This window comes from Chiloscyllium plagiosum, unplaced genomic scaffold, assembly GCF_037043375.1.
Source record: "Chiloscyllium plagiosum isolate Xiang-an unplaced genomic scaffold, Cpla_swu_hap1 HiC_scaffold_7, whole genome shotgun sequence".
NCBI lineage: Eukaryota > Metazoa > Chordata > Chondrichthyes > Orectolobiformes > Hemiscylliidae > Chiloscyllium > Chiloscyllium plagiosum.
In genome coordinates this window covers 91,295,381-91,321,277 of record NW_028270145.1, presented here as the reverse complement: position 1 = coordinate 91,321,277, position 25,897 = coordinate 91,295,381, and the positions used below count along the sequence as shown (strand labels likewise).

Here is a 25,897-nt window from a genome sequence, read left to right as displayed (position 1 = left end):
TCCTCACCCTCTGTGACCTCCTTACAAGACCATACCATCCCTATCTGAACCCTGAAATTCCCACCTTACTACTGTTAACATACTCACTGCAACACAGATAGTCAGACAGACCCTCAGACTTGTCTCCCCATGGCACAGACCACAACCTGGATGCCCAGCTCCCTGTGATTATCCCTTACCAGCTATCACCCCTAATGGTATAAGAGCGGATGGAAAATACTGAGCTGTGCACTCTTCAACCCCAGTGTCCAACCCTAACAACCCTTTCTTTTTTGGCACTTTAGCTCTACCCTAGCCCTCAGAGGAGAAAGTGAGGACTGCAGATGCTGGAGATCAGAGCTGAAAATGTGTTGCTGGAAAAGTGCAGCAAGTCAGGCAGCATCCAAGGAGCAGGAGAATCGACATTTCGGGCATGAGCCCTTCTTCAGGAAAGCCTTTCCTGAAGAAGGGCTCATGCCCGAAATGTCGATTCTCCTGCTCCTTGGATGCTGCCTGACCTACTGCACTTTTCCAGCAACACATTTTCAGCCCTACCCCTCAGACACAGTCATACTCCCTCCCTCTTTCTGTTTTGTTTGTGCTTGGAGACTCTACACTGAAACTCAATGCAACTATTATTAAAAGCTGAAACAAAAACAAAAATAGCTGGAAAAACTCAGCAGGTCTGGCTGCATCTGAGAAGGGAAATCAGAGTTAATGTTTCGGGTTCGGGTTCTGAGCAAGGGTCATCAGACCCGAAATGTTAATTCTGATTTCTCTTCACTGGTGCTGCTAGACCTGCTGAGCTTTTCCAGCAATTTCTGTTTTTGTTTCTGATTTACCACATCCACAGTTCTTTAGGCTTTTATTATTTAAAGCTGTATTATTACAAAGATAGAGCTATAAGTACTTTCTCTGTACCCTTGGGAAGGATTGTCAGTACAATCTCCTTCTGCATAGGGATGGATTTCTTGATTGGGTAGAACATAATTGGGAGCAAGTACTTAATTTCAACAAGTTGTATCTTTAAGTAAACACAAATGCATTCAGATATAGTCCCCAACACCTGCAGACAGAAAGGTTAACACACCATTTAAGGTCAGAGAACCCAACTGCAAAAGTTTATCCCATAGGTGAAAATCTTAATTTGATGAGAGTCAAGAAGTAAGATTTCGCACACTCTTCTCAGCTCTGTGGGGACTGGAAATTCCGCTCCAGGAGTTGAGAGAAGAGGCAAAGGCCTGGTTGTTTGCTCAGGTAATTGTAGGGTAGTGTACAGCTCGAGAAGCTAAACAAGAAATATAATGGAATTTTGGACTTTATCTCAGAACAGAATGGTGATACATATGCTTAAAATCAGAATCGGATCTATATGGAGCAAAATCATAGAACATTTATTCACATAACATTTGTGTAAATCCTTTCCTCAAATGGGTCTCAATTTAAATTGGATCAATTTAAATGTTAAATACAAAGATTGATGGATTTTTGTTCATTAAGGATATCAAGGTGAATAGAGGGGCAGAGAGTAAAATGACACTGACTTACAGATTGATTGTGATCTGATTGAATGGCAGAGCAAGCTTGAGGGGCTCAATGACCTACTCCAGTTCATTGTTTCTATTAATATGCAAAAGTCCCTGAAATCTTGCTGCACAGTTAGTCTATTTTTAGTGTGAAGGCATTTTGGTGTTAAAATACAATTTTGAAAATACAATATAAAATATTCTTAAATGACCTCCATTTTCAAAATAAGACTCCTATTAAACTAAAAATGTTTACTATTTCTCTCCACAGATGCTGCCAGACCTGATGAGTTTTCCAGAGTACTTTCTATTTGTATTTCAGATTTCCAGCATTGGCAGAATATTGTGTTCGTAGTAAAATATTCTGAATCTGCCATTGAACAAAGCACCACAAAACTTCTGTCAAATATTATCTTCAAGTCAAGTAAAATAAAAATCCCTCCTCTGACAAATATCTCCAGCCTTCTTTAGATAATCCAGTATCTTGCACCATTCTCGAGATAAGTTTGTCTCGAATCACATTATATGCAATAAAAAATCTGGTGGAAAATATACAATTTATTGTTACATCAATATTTAATTGACAAATAACAATTGTATAGTAAAATAATAAATAACTTTGTTTTCCTATTCTCTGAGAAAAAAGGCAGTCAACTTCCTGTTTTCAATCTATGTAGGTCAGCAACACCACAAGATGATGTAAAAATACAACATGTGGTAATAATCTTTTTTTCAAAGTTCCTTGCATCTTTTGTATGCTCAAAACCTCCCCGAGTAAACCCAGTGAATACGGAAGCATGGAGATGAACATGCAACTAACAGAGCTTTGATAATAATTTGTTAGATTTTGGAAAAAAATATCTAGGGTATTTGTTATCACTGCTGATTTCTCCAAACAATTTATTTATCTACTACATAATAATAACCTCACATAAAACTTTGCATTAAAGTTCAAATTTGGTGAGGAATGTGGGCCATGAAAGCAAAGCTGAATTCTCAACTCACAGACTAACCTCTTTTTTGAAATGACAGGTGGATAGAGTCATACAGCAGAGCAACAGATATTTCAGTTCAACCAGTCCATGCCAAACATATTCCCAAATTAAACTAGTCCCACCTGCCTGCTTCTGGCCCATATGCCTCCAAATGTTTTCTATTCATTTACTTATCCAAATGTCTTTTAAATGTTGTATTTATACCCGCATTCAACATTTCCTCATGATGTTCATTCCACAAGTGAACCACCCTCTGTGCAAAAATTTGTTCAATGGCAGATTCAGAATTTTGTTTTTTTAAAATCTCTCTCCTCTCACCTTAAAAAAGAATCCCCTGGTCTAGGGAAAAGCCGACTACCATTAACCTTATCTATATTCCTCAGTATTTTATAAACATCTATAATGTCACATCTCAACCTCCTACACTCCAGTGAAAAAGGTACCAGCCCATCCAGCCTTTCTTTGTAACTCAAGCCTTACTTACCTGGCAACGTCCTGTTAAATCTTTTCTGAACCCTCTCCAGCTTAATAATATTCTTTCTGTAACTGGGTGACCAGAACTGGACACAGTACTACAGGCCTCCCAATATTCTGTATAACCTCAACATGACTTCCCAACTCCTATATGTAAAGAACTGAACAATGAAGGCAAGCATGCTAAAAGCCTTTTTAACCACCCTGTCTATATGTGATACAAACTTCAAAGAATTATGTACAGCATCACATTAGCAAGTACTTGTGCATCAGAGAAAAAAGTAACATTGCCAGACACATAGTCAAGGATCTCTTTAAGACTGATATGTTAAATGTAAACCTCACAAGTATTTCATTTTCTGCAATCATAACAAATTGTGCCAATCTAAAAATCGGAAATCTTAGAACAGTACAATGTAGAGAACTTCAGTGCAGTTTGAAGTTTAACCCATATGTTGCAAGGACTAAAACTTCAACTTCTGAGTGTTACTGATATTGCTGGATTCTTTTAAGCAGGATATCTTGGGATATATCATGATTTTCTGAGAGTAAGGGGAGTTGTATGTTTGAGAAAAAAAACAGAAAAAAATCTGTTTTGCCAAGAGATCATGAAAATATTTTGTTTGCTTCGAGGAAAAAATAAACTCTGCTTATTGTAAAGCAAATTGAATTGCGTTGCTTCTTTTGAAATGGATTGCAGGTAAATAATGTAGGTTGGAAAAAGGCAGGTTACAGCTTAAATGAAGACAACTAGAATATTTAATGAGAAAGAGAGCATTCAAAACACATTTTAGTTATTAAAAGACAGGGAAGACAGAGCAAAGTGAAAAAAGAGAAAAGAGACATCACCAGAAAGATTTTTAAAAAAAATTCATTCATGGGATGAGGATATCATTGGCTAGGCCAGCATTTATTGCCCATCCCTAAATGCCCAGAGGGCAGTTAAGAGTCAACCATGTTGCTGTGGATCTGGAGTCTCATATTGGCCAGACCACGTAAAGCTGGCAGATTTCCTTCCCTAAAGGACGTTAGTCAACGAGAAGGGTTTTTCCAACAATCAACAACGGATTCATGGTCATTAGATTCTTAATTTCAGATTTTTGCCAAATTCAAATTTCACCATCTGCCATGGTAAGATTCGAACCCGGTCCCCAGAACATTACCTGGGTCTCTGGATTAACATAATTCCTGATGAAAGGCTTATGCCAGAAACGTCGATTCTCCTTCTCCTTGGATGCTGCCTGACCTGCTCTCGACTGTATGGATTAATAGTCCAGTGATAATACCACTAGGTCATTACCTTGATATGTTTTCTAAATTGCTAATGTTGGTGAACAAAAATTATTTACAAATATCACAGTGATCCAGATATTTTAACCATTTAATTTCCATATTACTTAAATCATTCCTAATGTTGTGAAACTATGCAATATTTTCATTGTGAATTAAATTTCTGACAGTCATTTTGTCAAAGAGGAGATACAAATGCAATGTTTCCTCAAGTTTTAAATTAATTTACAAAGTGAAGTATTACCAATGTATAGCTCCTAATTCTACAATGTACTACCACTGTCATGAAGTCTCTCTTTATATGTGCTTAAGTAATTATCCATTGTGTGCCCTATGCCTGATATATTTAATTTATATAATTAACAGATTCCATTTTTATTTTTAAATGATATTTTAATAAATAGCATTTGCAAAGAATATTAATTGAAGAAAAAAAATGTATTTCCAAGTCCTCTGTAAAGAATTATATTACCAAATGCCCTTTTCATAAGCATCTCAATCAAACAATTGCTGATTTACATCAACCCATTTGACATAGAGATAACATTTGTTCATAGACTAATTGATGTTCACAACACAGAAATAAGCCATTTTGTCCATGATGTCCATGCTGTTCAAACAATATTTGACTACACCAATTCCATTTTCTAGTTCTTGACCCATAACCCTGAAACACAAGTGAATGTCTAAATACTGTTTAAATATTGCGAGAGTTTATAACTCAACTCACCTACAGGCACTAAGTTCCAAACTCCCACCATCTTCTTAGAGAAAAACATTCTCTCCAACTGTCCTCTTAGCCAATACTATTTCCTTAAATCTATGCCACAGGTTATTGACCCCCTATTAATTTAAAAAGTGCCTTTCTCTCACTCTATGTAAGCCACCCAATCTTATAGATCACCATCAAGTCGCCAGTAATTTTCAAAGGAAAACAACCTCCATTTATTCAATCTTTCTTTATAGCTCAGACCTTCCAACCCAGGCAGCATCCTGTACGCTCTCGAGTGTGATTATATCACTATGATGTCGTGACCAGAACAGCATGCAATACTCCCGTTGTGGCCTAACTAGCAATTTATGCATAGTTCCTCCCTGCTCTTGTATTTCGGGCCTTGGCTAATATGCTTTTTTAGCCACCTCATGTACCTACCCTACTTTATTCAGGGATCTGTAAATATGCACGCCAAGGCCCCTCAGATCTTTAGTATTCTTCAGGGTCATATCATACGTAGTGTAATTTCGTATCTTGTTAGCTCTCCATTACCTCATACTTTTCCCCACTGAATTCCATTTGCTACTTTCTGCCCATCTGATCAGTAATTGATATTCTGCAATATCCTCCATTTTTTTTGATAGCTGTGAACCTTTCGATTATACATTTAAGTCAAAATGGTTAATGTACAACATGTATTGCAACTGTCCCAGGATTAGTTCCTGCAGAACCATACTAGAAAAAGACTTCTAGTCACTGAAACAACCCTCTACCACTACACTCTGCTTCTTCCCTCTCTGTCAATTTTATATCTAATGTGTTTTTTTTGCCTTGGATTGCATGGTCTCTTAATTTATTGACAGTCTGCCACAAAGGATCTTATCAAAATCCTTACTAAAATCTATGTATACCACCTCAACTGTATTACCCTCAACAAATGCATTACCTTCCCTGAACAAATTCAGATTGACTGCTTGATTACTCTATGTACCACAGAATTATTTCTAACAGCTTTCCTACCGTGATGTTTGACTAACTAGCCTGTAATTTATTAGAGTGGTGCTGGAAAAGCACAGCAGGTCAGGCAGCATCTGAGGAGCAGGAAAATTGATGTTTTGTGCAAAGGCCCTTCATTAGGAATTTATTTCACACGAGCATGGTTGATTATATAAGAAGGATGTGGAAGCTTTGGAAAGGGTGCAGAGGAGATTTACTAGGATGTTTCCTGGTATGGAGGGAAAGTCTTACGAGGAAAGGCTGAGGGACTTAAGGCTGTTTTCATTAGAGAGAAGAAGGTTGAGAGGTGACTTAATAGAGACATATAAGATAATCAGAGGGTTAGATAGGGTGGACAGAGAGAGCCTTTTTCCAAGAATGGTGATGGCGAGCACAAGGGGGCATAGCTTTAAATTGAGGGGTGATAGATATAGGACAGATATCAGAGGTAGTTTCTTTACTCAGAGAGTAGTAAGAGTATGGAATGCTTTGCCTGCAACAGTAGTAGATTCGCAAACTTTAAGTACATTTAAGTCGTCATTGGACAAGCATATGGACGTACATGGAATAGTGTAGGTTAGATGGGCTTCAGATTGGTATGACAGGTCGGCGCAACATCGAGGGCCGAAGGGCCTGTACTACGCTGTAATGTTCTATGTTCTATATCCTTAGTCTCTCTTCACTTGTACTTTTTGTACGTTAAATGTTATGCAACAAGGAATATTTATCTTTGTAATATTCAATAGCCAACTCGTCTTCAGCACTCTGCTTGTATAGAATTTCCACCAAAATATCTTTCAATTTTAATCCCATATCCATTGCTTCCATGAAAAGCTAGTGAATTTGCAACTAAAGTACTTTTAACAACCCTTCTAATTTCCTAACATGAAGGTTAACAGGCAGCATTGCCAATTTTCATCAGTCAAAAATATTGTGAACTCAGTTGCACTTGAGTACATATCAGGAAGGTTGGTATGAAAAGCATCACTAAAACCAACCAATTTCATGTTCTTTGGGTCATTCAACAGTGAAAACTTGAGTGCACATTTCACCTTATTTAATTTTATAAAATTTTTTCTTTGTCCTTTTAAACATCTTTGAATTTTGGATACTCCAATTTCAGTACCTAAAAACTGACACCCAGTCTTATCTGAGTGCATTAACAATTCAATTCATTGTGCTGGTTTACACTTCCTGGTTTCTTCTTTAGATTCACAGAATCCTTCAGCAAAAGGCCATTTGGCCCACCGTGTCTCACTGATTCAGTGGCCATTTTAATTTAGTGCTAATTTAGGGAAGTGTAGACCGGTGACCCTGAACTCAGTGGTGGGCAAGTTGTTGGAGGGAATCCTGAGGGACAGGATGTACATGTATTTGGAAAGGCAAGGACTGATTAGGAATAGTCAACATGGCTTTGTGCATGGGAAATCATGTCTCACAAACTTGATTGAGTTTTTTGAAGAAGTAACAAAGAGGATTGATGAGGACGGAGCGGTAGATGTGATCTATATGGACTTCAGTAAGGCATTTGACAAGATTCCCCATAGGAGACTGATGAGCAAAGTTAGGTCTCATCGAATACAGGGAGAACTAACCATTTGGATACAGAACTGGCTCAAAGGTAGAAGACAGAGGGTGGTGGTGGAGGGTTGTTTTCAGACTGGAGGCCTGTGACCAGTGGAGTGCCACAAGGATCGGTGCTGGGTCCTCTACTTTTTGTCATTTACATAAATGATTTGGATGCAAGCATAAGAGGTACAGTTAGCAAGTTTACAGATGACACCAAAATTGGAGGTGTAGTGGACAGTGAAGAGGGTTACCTCAAATTACAACAGGATCTGGACCAGATGGGCCAATGGGCTGAGAAGTGGCAGATGGAGTTTAATTCAGATAAATGTGAGGTGCTGCATTTTGGGAAAGCAAATCTTAGCAGGACTTATACACTTAATGGTAAGGTCCTAGAGAGTGGAAGGATTTGGAGGGATATAGGCCGGGTGCTGGCAGGTGGGACTAGATTGGGTTGGGATATCTGGTTGCCATGGACGGGTTGGGTCTGTTTCCATGCTGTGCATCTCTATGACTCTAATCTTCAGCATTTTCCCTGAAATCCTGCAGATATCATGATTAAACAGAAACAAAGTCCTCTTGAATACCTAAATTGAACCTGCCTTAAAACACTTACAAGCATACATTCCAAGCCCTAACTACACACTGTGTCAAAAATCATGTGACAACAGGTTGCAGTCCAACAGGTTTATTTGAAAACACTAGCTTTCAGAAAAATGCTCCTTCATCGGATGTTACCGAAAGCGAATGTTTTCAAATGAATCTGTTGGACTGCAATCTGGTGTCATGTGATTTTTGACCATGTCCAACCCAGTCCAACATCAGCATCTCCACATCACACTCACTGTATGAAAGAGCTTTTATCTCATCTTGCATTTGCTTCTTTTGCAAAACATTTTAAAACTATGTCTTCTGGTTCTTGATCTATATATGAGCAGGAACAGTTTCTCTGCATCCACTCTATCGAGACTCTCATAAGTTTAAAAACATTTATCAAATCTCCTCTTAGCTTTCTCCTTTCTAAGGAAAATTGTCATAACTTCTCCAATTTTTCCTCATAGTCCTGGAACTATTCTTGTAAACTGCTTTTTCACTCCCTCCAATGCATACACATCCTTCCTATAGTATGGCATCCAGAACTCTAAGCAATACTCCTGCTGAGGTCTGTGCACTTCCTTATATAAGTTTATCGTTACTCCCTTAGTCTTGTACTTTACATCCCTATTAATGATGCCGAGAATGCTGTCTGGTTTAACAGTCTTCTCTACCTGTCCTGCCACCATTGATTATTTATGTACAAATATTACCGAGATATCTCTACTCCTGCATACCCTTTGAAATAGTACCATTTATTTTATATTGTTTCTCCATGCCCTTTGTACCAAAGTACATCACCTCACAGTTTTCCACAATGAACTGCATGGTTGTGAACCAAGTACAGTTACGCTGAATGGTGCTCTCTCACCAAGCACAGACACGGTGTGCCAAAATGTCAGTTTTCCTGCTCCTCGGATGCTGCCTGACCTGCTGTGCTTTTCCAGCAACACACTTTCAACTCTGATCTCCAGCATCTGCAGACCTCACTATCTCCAAATAGCCTCCTTGCTGTGCCATAAATCTTTGGCATTTCTATGTTAGAATCCTTCAAACCATTCACAACCAAGACTATATTCCTCCTCTGAACATCCCTTTTATTGTTGATACGCTTATAGTAGACTATGTTAGCTGCCAGATGTTTTCATTATCCCTTTTTGCTTTTAGTATTTGCTGTTTCATCTCCTTTCTCAGCATTCTGTATACAGTTTTGTTCTCAATTATATTTAGTACCTGATACCTGTCATAAGAAGATATTATCAATTTTAACTTAAATTCTATTTCTTTGTCATCCAGGGAACTCTGGATTTGTTTGACCTACCTTTCCCTTTTGAGGGTGTATAATTTGTTATGATGACCTAGCATGAATAACTAGGATCAAAATAACACTTCTTATAAGAAATTTCTGATTCAATGTTACTCCAACCCTACTCTGTTTAATGCTTAAACCAATATATTTAAAAGTTTATGAAGCTTGACATCCAATCTTGTATTCCATTTTAATATTATTAATAATGCATTTCTCAAATCTGACAGGACTAATCCACAAGAAATGAACTTGTATAAGAAGATGCCTAAAAATGTCACATTTTGATATATAAAACTTTGAAGGTTCTGTTTTGAGTTGATCATTGTCGACGTTCAGCACCATAGATCTTGCTGAAAAATACCAATCGCTTAACACCTCATTTAGTATGTAGACATATTTATTAAATTTCCATAGTTTCCATTCTGTACTGCTTGTCTCTTTAGACAATGTTTCAACCTGCAGAAAAGTGATTTTTATGTCAATTGATGTACATTGCTGTGAATATAGTCAGAAGAGCCAAAATAAATTTGAGGATTACTTTTCCCAAGAAAATCCAATGTAACTATAAAGCCCAATTTGCCTCAATTTTGTAGCTCTTTTTTGTTACAAAATCTTGCTTCACTTTTGCCTCATGAGTTCCAGCTATCAACAAATTTTCTGTACAAATCCCTTAATGTGATAATGTGACTCTTTAGAATTCCTTTCTAATTCCTTTCATCTATACAATTCCTTTTGTTTTGTCTATGTTATTGACAAGCTCAAAATTTCATTACATGAAGACTCCTTTTAGTCCTAACTTCAGACTGGGTAACTGTTTTTCAGAAAATCTCAGCTCCATCTGCATACCCAACAGATAGATAATTTTGAGGAATAAATAAAGATGTCACTCCAAAAGCCTTTTACCACCCCATCTGTCTCTTATCACTAAACCATTTGAGTCCATCTTGCCAAGTTACTCTGGATCCCATGTGGAACCTTGTCAAATGTTTTTTCTGAAATCCGTATAACCTGGATCAACTGCACTAACCTCATCTACATACCTGATCACCTCCTCAAAAATTCTATCAAATTTGTTAACCGTGTCCTCCCTTTAATAAATCTATACTGGTTGTACCTGAGCAAATCTTGCCTCTTCAAATGAGGTTAATTCTCTCCTTCAGATGATGTGAGATTCACTGGTCTGTAAATCTTTGGTTGACCTCTACCATTGTGGGTGGCACGGTGGCACAGTGGCACAGTGGTTAGCACTGCTGCCTCACAGTGCCAGAGACCTGGGTTCAATTCCCACCTCAGGCAACTGTCTGTGTGGAGTTTGCACATTCTCCCCGTGTCTGTGTGGGTTTCCTCCCACAGTGCAAAATTGTGCAGGTCAGATGAATTGGCCATGCTAACTTGCCCATAGTGTTAGGTGAAGGTGTAAACGTAGGGGAATGGGCCTGGGTGGGTTGCTCTTCGGAGGGTTGGTGTAGACTTGTTGGGCTGAAGGGCCTGTTTCCACACTGCAAGTAATCTAATCTAATCCTTCTCACAGCATGAAAACACATTGTCTGTCTGCCAGTCCTCTGGCACCTCCCATGTGGCCAGAGTTAAAATGAAAATTTGGGTCAGAGCCCATGTAATTTCTTCACTTTCCTCCTGGTTTACAACACACCTAGACCTGGGGATTTATCCATTTTTAAGTCTGTCAGAACCCTTAATAACTCCTCACTCTCGATGTCAATTTGCTGAAGAACCTAGCAGTCCCTCTCCCCAAATTCTGTACCTACATACTCCCTCACAAATGGCAGGAATTGCATAATCAGTTATTAATTTTAAATGAGGCAGATACATTTTTGTTAAAGTTAGAACTGGAATTAGAATTGGCTTTATGGTCATGTGTACTCAAGTACAGAAGTACAGGAGTACAATGAAAAGTGTACAATGTCACCATTCCCAGCACCATCTTGGGTACAAAGGTACCCAGGTACAAAATCTTAGGTGCAAAATAGAAAAAGAAAAATAAAGAAATAAGTTAAGGTTTAACATTACAATTCTTCTTAGTATAAAGTGGAAAAATAAAGAAATACAGTTTAAAGTTCAACATCACAGTCCTTCTATAGCCATGGGCTTGCAGATACTCCATGCTAGACTTTCCCCACAAGGGTACGCTCTCCCCTGCACTGGGCTGAGTCCCTCACTGCCAACTGCCAACCATCTTGCCGGCCTCAGTTCCTGCCACACTCTGGATATCGATGCCATCGCTGCCGCTGCCTCCATGACGAAGGTCTCTCCAGAAGGTAAGCGAATACTAAAAAAATGGAAAAATGAGAAAAGAAGAAAATAAAACAAAAGTAGATGGAAAGAATGAGCCATGGGCTCAAGAGCCCAGATGCTGCCTACTCTGTTGTAAGCAAAAGGTATTAAATGATACAGGCCAAATGCAGGTATATAAAGTTAGGCCACAGATCAGAGCTGAAAAATGTGTTGCTGGAAAAGCGCAGCAGGTCAGTCGGCATCCAAGGAGCAGGAGAATCGACGTTTTGGGCATAAACCCTTCTTCAGGAATGAGGAGGGTGTGCCAAGCAGACTAAGATAAAAGGTAGGGAGGAGGGGCATTGGGAATGCGATAGGTGGAAGGAGATTAAGGTGAGGGTGATAGGCTACACTGGCACCACCCCCCACCTTTTCCTCCGCTACATCGATGACTGTATTGGCGCTACCTCGTGTTCCCACAAGGAGGTTGAACAGTTCATCCACTTTGCTAACACCTTCCACCCCGACCTCAGATTTACCTGGACCATCTCAGACTCCTCCCTCTCCTTCCTAGACCTCTCCATTTCTATCTCGGGCAACCGACTCAATACGGACATTTACTATAAACCGACCGACTCTCACAGCTACCTAGACTACACCTCCTCCCACCCTGCCCCCTGTAAAAATGCCATCCCATATTCCCAATTCCTTTGCCTCTGCCGCATCTGCTCCCAGGAGGACCAATTCCAATACCGAACAACCCAGATGGCCTCCTTCTTCAAAGACCGCAATTTCCCCTCAGACGTGGTTGACGATGCTCTCCACTGCATCTCCTCCACTTCCCGCTCCTCCGCAATTGAACTCCGCCCCTCCAATCACCACCAGGACAGTACCCCACCGGTCCTCACCTATCACCCCACCAACCTCCAGATACATCGTATCATCCTTCGTCATTTCCACCACCTCCAAACAGACCCCACCAGCAAGAATATATTTCCCTCCCCTCCCCTATCAGCATTCCGGAAAGACCATTCCCTCCGCAACTCCCTCGTCAGGTCCACACCTCCCACCAACCCAACCTCCACTCCCGGCACCTTCCCCTGCAACCGCAAGAAATGCAAAACTTGTGCCCACACCTGCCCCCTCACTTCCCTCCAAGGCCCCAGGGGTTCCTTCCATATCCGTCACAAATTCACCTGCACCTCCACACACATCATTTACTGCATCCGCTGCACCCAATGTGGCCTCTTCTACATTGGGGAGACAGGCCGCCTACTTGCGGAACATTTCAGAGAACACCTCTGGGACACCCGCACCAACCAACCCAACCGCCCCGTGGCTGAACACTTTAACTCTCCCTCCCACTCCGCCAAGGATATGCAGGTCCTTGGCCTCCTCCATTGCCAGACCATGGCAACATGACGCCTGGAGGAAGAGCGCCTCACCTTCCGCCTAGGAACCCTCCAACCACAAGGGATGAATGCAGATTTCTCCAGCTTCCTCATTTCCCCTCCCCCCACCTTATCTCAGTCCCAACCCTCGGACTCAGCACCGCCTTCTTGACCTGCAATTTTCTTCCCGGCCTCTCCGCCCCCACCCTCTCTCTGGCCTATCACCCTCACCTTAACCTCCTTCCACCTATCGCATTCCCAACACCCCTCCGCCAAGTCCCTCCTCCCTATCATTTATCTTAGCCTGCTTGGCACACCCTCTTCATTCCTGAAGAAGGGCTTATGCCCGAAATGTCGATTCTCCTGCTCCTTGGATGCTGCCTGACCTGCTGCGCTTTTCCAGCAACATATTTTTCAGCTCTGATCTCCAGCATCTGCAGTCCTCACTTTCTCCTCGGCCACAGATCAGCTATGATCTCACTGAATGGTGGAACTGGCTCGAGGGGTTGAATGACCTCCTTCTGTTCTTATGTTGTCCTGAGTGACAGAAGTAACTTTCTCGTTTAATACCCTACCAATGTCCTTCAGATCTACATGCAGATTGTCTGTTAGATTCTTAATGGACTCTTCTTTCTCTCTGGATATCCTCCTCCCCTGAATATATCTTTCGAATATCGTGGGATTCTCTCTAATTTTATCCACCAGTAAAATGTGCCTCTTCTTTGTTTTGCTCATTGTTTTTCTAAGTACTTCCTTGAATTTTCTGTGTTCCACTAGGGACTCAGTCAATTTGCTCCTTTTGCAACTATTAAAACCCTTTCATTTTCTTCTTATCCAGTCCTGAATATTCCTACACATCAAGGTTCTCTCGACTCCATGTTCCTGCATGTCAGCCCTGTAATTTGCATCATGATCATTTGCCCAACCTCTATCAAGCTCTTAATTGATTATATTCTGTACTTCAGGACTGCCATTGCAAAATGTATGTGTATATGAGTTACAGGATACTCACTGCCTTTTGTCAGCTACCTAAAGTCTGAATGGTTCTAATCAATCCTCATCAACCATATGGAATGAACCTTGCTAGTTTGATTAACATGTAACAACTGTCTCACCATCATGCCCTATTATTTTACCAAAAACTATGGTCCTCTTTCATCTTAAGATCAGCACACCATATCTCAAACATCTTTCTTGAACAGTCTACTATGGCTCTTAGAACTGTCAAGGTGTTCTACAAGTCCTCCAAAGTTTGTGAGAAGATTTGTAGCTCGGGTGCTCGTTGCTGCACACGCAGACGACAAGCAACATGAATTTGACTGGGACAACACTACCATTATAGGGCAAGCGAAACAAAGAACAGCCAGGGAATTCCTAGAAGCTTGGCACTCATCCACAAACTCCATCAACAAACACATAGACCTGGACCCAATATACCGGCCACTACAGCGGACAGCTGAAACTGACAACCGGAAGCGGCAGGGACAGGCCACTATAAATGCCGGAGGAAACACCACAGAAACGCTTCACAGGAGGCTCCCAAGCACTGAGGATGTCACCTAGACAGGGGACGAAACGTTTGCAACAAAAACTTCCAGCTCGGCGAACAGAACCACAGCAAGTCCTCCAACTTAATGAAGGCCTTTCTCTAAGCACATAAAACATTAAAATGTGCAGAAAGAAATGGAGCTAATTGTAGACCACACTGACAGAAAAAGAAATATAAAAGATAATTTGAGATTAAAAGGCACAGAGACACTCAGATTTCCCAGAGACTTAGCTTAGCATATTAAATGTGATAAGCCTCATTGTTCATCTATTTGTTGACTTTACTATAGATGGCTGAGTTTCCATATACACAGAAAATCTAGAACATCATCCAGGAAAGGTCTGTTGGATTTAGGAAGTGAACAAATGCCTTTTCATTTATCTGATGGATCCAATTTGCCTACATGAGCAATCCCGTGATCAGGAATTTTTATAAACAGGACACAACAACATCCTGTTGGAAGTTTTCCATTTGCCCATGACTCTAATGAGGGAGTTACAATGGATCTACAGGACAAAACCAGAAATATTTCTGTTTTATATTTTATACACATTGCAACCAGATTTAGTCTTCTAAAGTAATGGCAAGGACAAAAGGATGATTGTAGATGAACTCATGGAGAAATGGATAGGGGTAAATCTTGAGGCACCAATTAATGACAAATTTGGAAATATGTAAGGTCGTGTATACCATAACTCTAGATGGACACTGCTGCTGTTCCATATCTTACGATCAGTATTGTCAGTATATCTTTTAAGAAATACACTTATGATATTATCACTGCATCATAACATGTGATCTGAAGGTAGAACAGGCTCATATTCCATCTTACCTTGGGGGATCACTGATGGAAGTAACGCCATCCTCCTGATGATATGTTAAACTGAGGCCAGCTCTGTTTAAGGTCTCTCTTTTAAAGACCTGGTGGCAAGATCCAAACAAGCTCTTGGCAACTGCGTCAGAAACAGATAAACTCAGAATTATTTCCTTTTCTGTTATCTCTGGGATATCTCTGTATAACAAATGCTGTATTTAGATGAGGGCAACATTCAGCATATTTCAAAATAATTGACAACACTTGTAGCTATTTTCGAATGAGCTTCTGCAAGTTTATGTCTATTCTGAAATACACAAATTGCTGGAGAAACTCAGCCGACCTGGCAGCTCCTATGGAGAGAATAAACAGTTAATGTTTGAGTCCAATGACACAACTCCAGAACTGTTAGCTATAACTGATAGGCTATCAGTTATTATCTGTGTTACAAAATTACACTTCCTCCTTGCCTGTACAGGTAAAACCTATAAATCTACAATGAATTTATGCATCATCTCTGTTGCAAAATCTTGTTCATTCTGATTTCTAATCAAGATAATTATTTTATAACCATAGATTTTTGGACTCATTTTTACCACGCTATGAAACATTTATTTTAGAACATTGCAATCACTACAATCACTACAATTGAGGATGTAACTCTGAAAATGGACAAGGGAGATCCAGTAGATGTAGTGTACCTGGACTTTCAGAAAGCTTTTGATAAAGTCCCACATAGGAGGTTAGTGAGCAAAATTAGGACACATGGTATTGGGGGCAAGGTACTAACTTGGATTGAAAGTTGGTTGGCTGATAGGAAACAAAGAGTAGTGATAAACGGCTCCATTTCAGAATGGCAGGCAGTAATCAGTGGGGTACTGCAGGGATCAGGGCTGGGACCGCAGCTTTTTACAATATATGTTAATGATATAGAAGATGGTATTAGTAATAACATTAGCAAATTTGCTGATGATACTAAGCTGGGTGGCAGGGTGAAATGTGAGGAGGATGTTAGGAGATTACAGGGTGACCTGGACAGGTTAGGTGAGTGGTCAGATGCATGGCAGATGCAGTTTAATGTGGATAAATGTATGGTTATCCACTTTGGTGGCAAGAACAGGAAGGCAGATTACTACCTAAATGGAATCAATTTAGGTAAAGGGGCAGTACAAAGAGATCTGGGTGTTCTTGTACACCAGTCAATGAAGATAAGCATGCAGGTACAACAGGTAGTGAAGAAGGCTAACAGCATGTTGGCCGTTATAACAAGAGGGATTGAGTATAGAAGCAAAGAGGTTCTTCTGCAGCTGTACAGGGCCCTGGTGAGACCACACCTGGAGTACTGTGTGCAGTTCTGGTCTCCAAATTTGAGGAAAGACATTCTGGCTATTGAGGGAGTGCAGCGTAGGTTCACAAAGTCAATTCCTGGAATGGCGGGACTACCTTATGCTGAAAGACTGGAGCAACTGGGCTTGTATACTCTTCAGTTTAGAAGACTGAGAGGGGATCTGATTGAGACATATAAGATTATTAAAGGATTGGACACTCTGGAGGCAGGAAACATGTTTCCGCTGATGGGTGAGTGCCGAACCAGAGGACACAGCTTAAAAATATGGGGTAGACCATTTAGGACAGAGATGACGAAAAACGTCTTCACCCAGAGAGTAGTGGCTGTGTGGAATGCTCTGCCCCAGAGGGCAGTGGAGGCCCAGTCTCTAGATTCATTTAAGAAAGAGTTGGCTAAAGCTCTCAAGGATAGTGGAATCAAGGGTTATGGAGATAAGGCAGGAACAGGATACTGATTAAGGATGATCAGCCATGATCATATTGAATGGTGGTGCAGGCTCGAAGGGCAGAATGGCCTACTCCTGCACCTATTGTCTATTGTCTATAATGCGTTGTGCCATCGGCAGGATTAGAGATCAGAAAAATGACATAAGTGCAGAGGATAATCTGTCATTCTTGTGTATGACACTGTACTTAAAGGTCATGGGCAGGGTGGTGAAGAGTTACTACATGCAACTATACCATAAGTCTGTTCAAAAAGAATACTTTTACAGTATTGCTACACACAACAGCTAAAACAATCCTCTACCACGTGTAAAAAATCCTGATTTTACATGACCCTTTAGAAGATCTTCTGGTTACACACAAAAATTATTTCAATAGTAACCCTTTAGTTACAGAACTGAAAAATGTGACTGTAAGATGATGTAACCTATATGAAGATTGGTCACTTCTTTTTCAGTTTTGCTGCATTCTGAAAGAAAAGGCCTGTCTTTTTTGTAAAATATTTGCTGTGGTTGCATTGCAGACATCATGAGGCTAATTTAGGATGGCTCTATGGAAACAAGTGTACATTTGAAAGTCAAACACGCTCAGGCAGCAGGCCTAAAGCAATCCTTGAAGGAAATGAATTCAACAACATGACAATCAAAATTTGAATTAAGTGGCTTCTGAAATGCTGCAGGAAATACCTTTGCATTTTCAGATGACACATGTAGCCCTTTGGCCCCATTAACATTATTTTGTTTGTTGATGTGCTAGAATCATTCTGAGTGCAATCTTTTTATAATGAAAAGTTTCTTTTAAACAGTAGCCAGCAGTAAAATTTAGAAAACATAATGCAAACAGTTCAGTGCAAACTTTCTAAATATGTCATAGATGAAATCAGTCAAACCACCTGGAACCAACTTAGGTACCAGAAATAACAATAGCAAATACAGTTGTGGACTCTGCAAGATCCTCCCTATCAACATTGATGGAGATTGGTGGGGGGTGGTAGTGGGAAGAGGTGATGGGGGCTTGCACAATTGGGAGAGCAGTCCTAGTCGAGGAAATGCCTCATATAGGATCATATCTAGCAGACACTACCAATACCATCTTGTCCTGCTGACTGTTACAACCAGATAATAGGCGGGATTCTCCAATTAATTCCAGTTCTAGATTGGATGCCACAAATTGTTAAGATCTGAAAATGTGTTGCTGGAAAAGTGCAGCAGGTCAGGCAGCATCCAGGGAATAGGAGAATCGATGTTTCGGGCATAAGCCCTTCTTCAGGAATCCTGAAGCTCTTCCTGAAGAAGGGCTTATGCCCGAAACATCGATTCTCCTGTTCCCTGGATGCTGCCTGACCTGCTGCGCTTTTCCAGCAACACATTTTCAGCTCTGATCTCCAACATCTGCAGACCTCACTTTCTCCACAAATTGTTAAGATACCAAGTGATGTAGGATGAACGGCTCCTCTTCTTTATTCACCCAGCCCCTGGATCATAGCAAGAAGATTACTTTTAAAAAAGTCATAGAGTCATAGAGATGTACAGCATGGAAACAAACCCTTCAGTCCAACCCGTCCATGCCGACCAGATATCCCAACCCAATCTAGTCCCTCCTGCCAGCACCCAGCTCATATCCCTCCAACCCTTCCTATTCATATACCCATCCAAATGCCTTTTAAATGTTGCAATTGTACCAGCCTCCACCACATCCTCTGGCAGCTCATTCCATACATGTACCACACTCTGAGTGAAAAAGTTGCCCCTTAGGTCCCTTTTATGTCTTTCCCCTCTCACTCTAAACCTATGCCTTATAATTCTAGACTCCCCAACCCCAGGGAAAAAAACTTTGCCTATTTATTCTATCCATGCCCCTCATGATTTTGTAAACCTCACCCCTCAACCTCCGATGCCCCAGCCTGTTCAGCCTCTCCCTTTGGCTCAAATCCTCCAACTCTGGCAACATCCTTGTAAATCTTTTCTGAACCATTTCAAGTTTCACAACATCTTTCCGATAGGAAGGAGACCAGAATTGCACGCAATATTCCAACAGTGGTCTAACCAATGTCCTGTACAGCCGCAATATGACCTCCCAACTCCTGTACTCAATACTCTGACCAATAAAAGAAAGCATACCAAACACCTTCTTCACTATCCTATCTACCTGCATCTCCACTTTCAAGGAGCCTGTAAGAGTGATGCCAACCTTCTCATTGCTTGCCTTTTCAATGTCCCATCTTGCTCTCATGCTAATATTTCTGTCCTGGGCCAGCTGCTGTGTTCCAATAAAACTCAATGCAAGCTTGAGGAGCAACAACTCTTTTTTCCTCCTTGGGCATATTGCAGTTTTGAGGGATCAACATCAAGTTCAATAACTTCAGAGTTATTGAACACTGTTCTCCATTTTGTTTATAAAAACCTCACCCTTGATCTCACCCCCACCATGCCATGATAACATGTGTTTGCTCTTAATAGAGTTTACTTTTTTAACTATTTGTAAGTATTATTGACACCTATTCTGCATCTATATCCCTCCTTTACTATCATTAGCATTCCTTTGGTCTTTTGCACTGGGTATGCTCACCATCTGTTCCACTTCCTCCTCCTGCACCTTTGTTAATAATATATGAAATATCATTTTCAGTTCCCTTCAGTTCCAAAGAAGAACCTTTAAATTCAAAACAGTAACTTGTTTCTTTCTCAACAGGCACTGCCAGACTCGTTGAGTTTCACAGTACTTCGTATTTTTATACGAAATCAACTTGCATTTTTAAAGAGGATAATTTAACTAGCTTTCTTGGGTTAACTTTGAGTTAGCATTCTTGAGTTTATGAATTACTAAACATGAGAAGAATTAATAATGCAACACACATTAGAAATGAGAAGTGAGTTCAGAATGCAGTCAGTTCTTCTATAATGCGATAGTTGCATTCTTGTGCAACCCCGCATTATAGAAAACTCATGCTTTAGAAACAGTGCTTAAAGTGTTGGTGATGTAATTGTATTGCACCAACCCATGTTTTAAAAATTCGCGCTTTAGAAACAGCATCCCCATTTCGTCAATCGCGTTATAGCAGAATGACCTGTAATAAAAAATAAAAAAGCAAATATATGGAGAAATTCTGAATTGTTCACAGAAGTGTTCACAGTTAAACATTGCAGTGGAGATTACCAATAGCATTGAACTTGATAGTTGACCAGTCATTTTTTGAGATTCTTGGTTTGGTAGACTGATTAAGTTCTTATTCCCTTTTATAATGGTTTGTATTTCTCAGAATGAATGAGTCTTTAGCTTCAACATAGGGGGAACTAGGAGATACTTCTTCAACTATGACCTTCACAATGCATTAGCACTTGAACAAGAGGCTAGCGCAAGTGACAGCATTTAGTCCCACTAGTCCAATCGGGTAGTATTGAAATCCATTTGTCTTTGTGTATTCCTCAAAGGGGAAAAACACAAAATCTGCCTGCAGTTTAGGATATCACCCATAGACAGTGGCCTGCTGTTGAGCAAGGTCTGTCATCTCTTTATTATCTTATTGTCACAAAAGATCAAAGTCTAATCTGTTTGAAGATTCTTTGACATTTTTAGGTGTGACATTCCATCAGTCTCTCTCTCCCTCCAGACAGCCACTTAATTTGCACCCATAACCATATTTGACAGTATCAGCGTTCCTTTAAAAAACACACTTTGGCATTACAAGCTATAATTAGTTATAACAATACAGATGGGAAGAAGTAACCTTGGGAATCTGCAATATTGACTGTCTTAAGTCCCATAACATCAAAATCAACCCCCACTTCAGCTGATGAATCAGTACTCCTCAATATTGAACACCACTTGGAGGAACTACTGAGGGTGCAAAGAGCCTAGAAAGTAATCTAGGTTGGGGACTTCAAAGTCCATCACTAAGTGTGTCTCCAAGTGCCAATACTGACTGAGCTGGTCAGGCCTAAAGAACATAGCTCTAAAACTGGCTCTGTAGTAGGTGTGAGGGAAAAGTGTGACTGTCCTTATTCTCACCAATTTGTCTACCATAAATACATCCATCTGTGACAGTATCAATGGAATGTGGCATAATGGCTCAGTGGTTAACACTGCTGTCTCATAATATCAGAGACCCTGGTTCGATTCCAACCTCAGATGACTGTCTGTCTGGAGCTTGCACATTCTCCCGGTGTTTGTGTGGGTTTCCTCTAGGTGCTCTGGTTTCCTCCCATACTCCAAAGATGTGCAGGTGAGGTGAATTGGCCATGCTAAATTGACAGTAGTGTTCAGGGATGTGTGGGTTAGGTGCATTAGTTAGGGAAAATGTCGAGTCATAGGGTAGGGGAATGGGTCTGGGTGGGTTATTCTTCAGAGGTTGGTGTGGACAAGTTAGGCCAAAAGGCCTGTTTCCATACTGTACAAATTCTATAATTCTCTGATGAATGACTCAACAGTTCTTGTGGAGTCAAAAACTCAGTTCTATATTGAGAATGCCTTCCATTGTGTTGAGTGGCATTATGAGACATAATGTCCTCTAGGGGAGGAAACTGCCATCCTTATTCAGTCTGGTCTACATGTTACTCCAGACTCACAGCAAGGTAGTTGACTTTTAACTGCTCCCTGGGAATTTAGGGATGGGCAATAATGCTGCCTGGCCAGCGATGCCCTCATCTCTTCAATGAATAAAGAAAAATAAAGACTTTGAACAGGTCTAGCAACTCAAATTTGGGTATCCAGGAGGCACTGTGGGCCATCGGCATCAGTAGAACTGTATTGAACTGTAATATCATGGCATATATCCCCTTCTATCATTAATAAGAAGCCAGGAGATCAAACCTGGTTCAAAGGATAGAGCAACAAAGAAGAATTTGAATTTGAACTTGAAGTACAACGAAGAAGCACATTATCTAACTGGTGAGACATTTCAGAATTCCAAGATGCAGAGGGTTTTGAGTGTCCAAGTACAAGAATTACAAAAGGCTGGGTCAGTGATTCAGTGGTTCGCACTGCTGCCTCACAGTACCAGGAACCCAGGTTCAATTTCACCTTCAGGTAACTTGGTAAGACCACACTTGGAATATTGTGTGCAGTTTTGCTCTCCTTATCTGAGGAAGGATGGTCTTGCTATAAAAGGAATGCAGACTGATTCCTTAGATGGCAAGTCTGATGTATGAGGAGAAGTTAGATCGGTTAGGATTATATTCACTAGGGTTCAGAAGAATGAGGGGTGAATCTCATAGAAACCTCTAAAATTCTAACAGATCTAGACTGGGCAGATGAAGGAATGATGTTCCTGACAATGGACGAGTCCAGCACCAGCCCTCACAGTCTAAGGATATGGGGTAAACCATTTGGGAATGAGATGCAGAGAAATATTTTCACCAGGAGAATGGCGAACCTGTGGAGTGCACAAACACAGAGAGCTAAGAGAAAGTGAGGACTGAAGATGCTAGAGATAAGTGTCAAAAAGTGTGGTGCTGGAAAAACACAGCAGGTCAGGCAACATCCGAGAAGCAGGAATAGGACAGAGAGCTAACAAGGCTAAGCCATTGTAGGTAGTTCTGGGATAAAGCACATTTCAGCAGTGCGATTTGGCTATAACGTCATTGAAGAATGGTATTTTCAAGAACGCTTACTTCCGTTGCCAACAGTGCGATTCCAGCAGGGATCGGTTCACGCGCTTCTTTCTCCATATGCACTGTTGTCCGTGCCATTCTGCTTATGTGCTGGTGTCCATGCCGAAGTCTCCGTGTTGCTCTGTGCATGCGCTAATGTCAGCTACCGACAGAGCAACTTTTTGTGAGAAGTACTGTTCAAATGTAGCTTGCTTACATTTTTTAAATGTACTGTGTTAAATTTACTTTTGTTTCATTAATACATGTGACTTCAATTTTCATTCAGGCTCTGTTATACTTTGTGTTAGACGTTTAGGTGATTTTTGAGTGATCATGAGTGAAACATTTTGCCCCTCACGCTACTTTTCTCGTCGGTCACATTATTTCTATTAAGTAATTTTCTCTTAAGCAAGGTTTCACTGGAACGCAACTACTGCATTATAGGAGAACTATCCGTATGTGATTTTATGGTGGAGGTGGATATAGCAACTGGGGCTAAAGGAATCAAAGGATGTGGGGGAAAAGCAGGAACAGGCTATTAAATTGGATGATGAATGGTAGAGCAGACTTGAAGGGCTGAATGACCTACTCCTGATCTTCTTTTCTATGTTGCTAAGGTTTTGTGATTCATTGCTCAAAAAGCACATTAAACTCAAATCTAACATTATAAATTATTGTATAATTAATCCATGAACAACTTTTAAATGTTATTGTCAACTGTTTCGCTGTCTTTGTGTTGCTTGGTACTTCATTATCTTGTTGTCTTGAGAAAATGGACTGATTGTGCTGAGGGATATCAGTCAACTATCAACTTCACTTTCTTCAACAGTGATGTTCTGAAGCATGGCCTGTAATACCTCACTGGTTTCTTCCACAGTTTATTTTATACATACAAAAAAATTAAGGAAAGCTTCATGATACCTGATTTAAAGAAGTATACAACAGCAAAAAAGAAATTGTTGTATTGCCAGTAACCTTTAAAGTTCCACCCTCAGTTGCAAGGTAGCAAAACATAACAGACAAACAAAAGTGGACCCAGCATCTATGGAATTCAGCAAACATTAGATGAACCTTTGATGTTATAAATGACAAAGAATTGATGAATCCTTGGAGTTATAAAGTATAAACGTTACCAGGGTGGATGTTGAGCCACATAATACATCATATAAAAAGTGTCAATACAGGGCAATCTCAATTATTTGAATGACACAGGCAGGGAATATTATGTTCAGATAACTGATGCTCAGATAACCGAGGTTGTTCTGTTTTAACCTGGACCATTATAATGGAACCTTGAGTTTTAACTTTCTCTGACACAATAGGGAGCATGCTTGTCTCTGAGTCAGAATGTTATGGGTTCAAGTCTTACTCCAGAGACTTGAGCCTGAATATCCAAGCCTCTTAAAAATATATATTTGTTATTGGGATGTAAACATCACTGGCTATGTCAGTAATTGTGGCCAAGAGAGTTCTTAAGAATCAAATAACTTTCTGTGAATGTGGAATCACATGTAGGCCAGAATTGGTAAGAATAGTCTTTTTTTTCCCTGAAGGACATTGGAGAACCAGATGGGTTTATATGACAGAATCACAGTAAACCTATAGTACAGAAATAGTCCATCATGTCTGGTCTGGCACTTTAAATAAACATCATTACCTACTGCCCTTCTCCTTTTTCCCAAATCCTTGCACATTATTCCTATTTAAATAATCATCCAATGTCTTTCTTGAATGACTCAGTTGAACTTGTGTCCACTATCATTCCATGCAGTGCATTCTGTACTTGTGAGTGATAGAAGTTTTTCTCATATTACCCTTACAATTATTGCAAATCACTTTAAATCTATGCCACCTATTCTTGTTCTTTTTAGAAGTGGGAACAGTTTCTCCATATCTATCCTATCCAGTCTGCTCATGATTTTTGAAAACTTCTATTAGATCTCCTCTTAGCCTTCTTCCTCCAAGATGAACAGTCCTGCCTTCTTCGATCTATCCTCATAACTGAAGTCTCTCATCCCTGGAATATTTTTTGTAAACTGCTTCTGCACTCTCCAACTTGTTCAAATCTTCCCTTTAATGTGGCACCCAGAATTATATACAATACTCCATAGCAGAGGTCTAACAGTAACAATTGACTGTAGATACATGTTTGCCATCATGCTAGCTTTTCAGTCCAGATTTGTTTTCATTGTATTCAAGTTTTAACATCTGAAATTATGGGGTTCAAACCTAAATTAGTGGTATTTTAGCACAGACCTCCACATTACTATTGAGGTAATATTGCATATATGCTACCACTTGCTCCACTATGCACAGAACTATAGCCACTACTAAAGAGGAGATTGTTTGGCTACAGTCTGTAGAATAAAGGGTTAAATCTAAAACCCACTAATGGAAAACTGCACACTACCTCACACTAAGAACAGATACGAAACACATTTGTCTGTTTAAACTCAGAAAGGTTCCATGTCCACTTCTGAAAAGAGTGAAAAGTGAAATAGAGACAATGCTTCTACGCATGAGGAAACTCACCAGGATTGCACCAGTTCTAAGACCAAATAGATCAATCGGAATCTCCGTCAACCAATCCAATTGAATAAAGCTGTAGAACATAGAATGTATCCAAGGGCAACTGTAGACAAGAAGTTGGCAAAGAATACTATAGTTACAAAACTTGAAACCAACTTCACATTCTGGCTGTTCCAACTGGATGAGGAGTTAAAGCTCCTAAAAATCCACATAACACTTTTGGACATTACTATTTCAACCAGAAACCTTTTGCTATCACATCTGCACCAGAGATGTTCTAGAGGACCCCACTTTTAGAATGTATGGAATGTAGGCATTACTTGCCCTTAGCTACTTTCTCTCCCTTCTACCTTGGTGCCATCATCAAAATTAGCTACCATAATTTGCATTTCTTCATCCAAGTCATTGATCATCATTCCTGCATTGATCCCTCTGGCACATATCTAGGCACAGTTTGCCTGAAAAGATCCATTTTTATCCCCTGTCTGCTTGCCATTAGCTAACCAATCCTCTATCTATGCTAATACGTCACCTTTTACTCCATAAACTCTTATCTCTG

The 25,897-nt window shown here is 40.2% G+C and overlaps 1 protein-coding gene across 3 annotated transcripts in view; it reads right to left on the bottom strand.

Moving 5' to 3' along the window:
• Window positions 1-9,774: 9,774 nt before the first annotated feature.
• The window catches only part of LOC148149661 (uncharacterized), a 487,290-nt gene continuing 471,167 nt past the window's right edge, over window positions 9,775-25,897 (bottom strand). For 2 of the 3 annotated variants that reach the window (XR_015757547.1, XR_015757548.1), the window contains exons 5-6: window positions 15,449-15,569; window positions 9,775-11,731 (exon numbers count right to left, since the gene is read on the bottom strand). Coding sequence is in view for 1 of the 3 variants with exons in the window: in XM_087988625.1 (XP_087844751.1) it covers window positions 15,530-15,569 (40 nt within the window). In the remaining 2 variants the exon portion in view is untranslated. Of the gene's footprint in view, window positions 11,732-15,312; window positions 15,570-25,897 lie in introns of those variants that run through there. The other variant, XM_087988625.1, reaches the window with a different exon arrangement.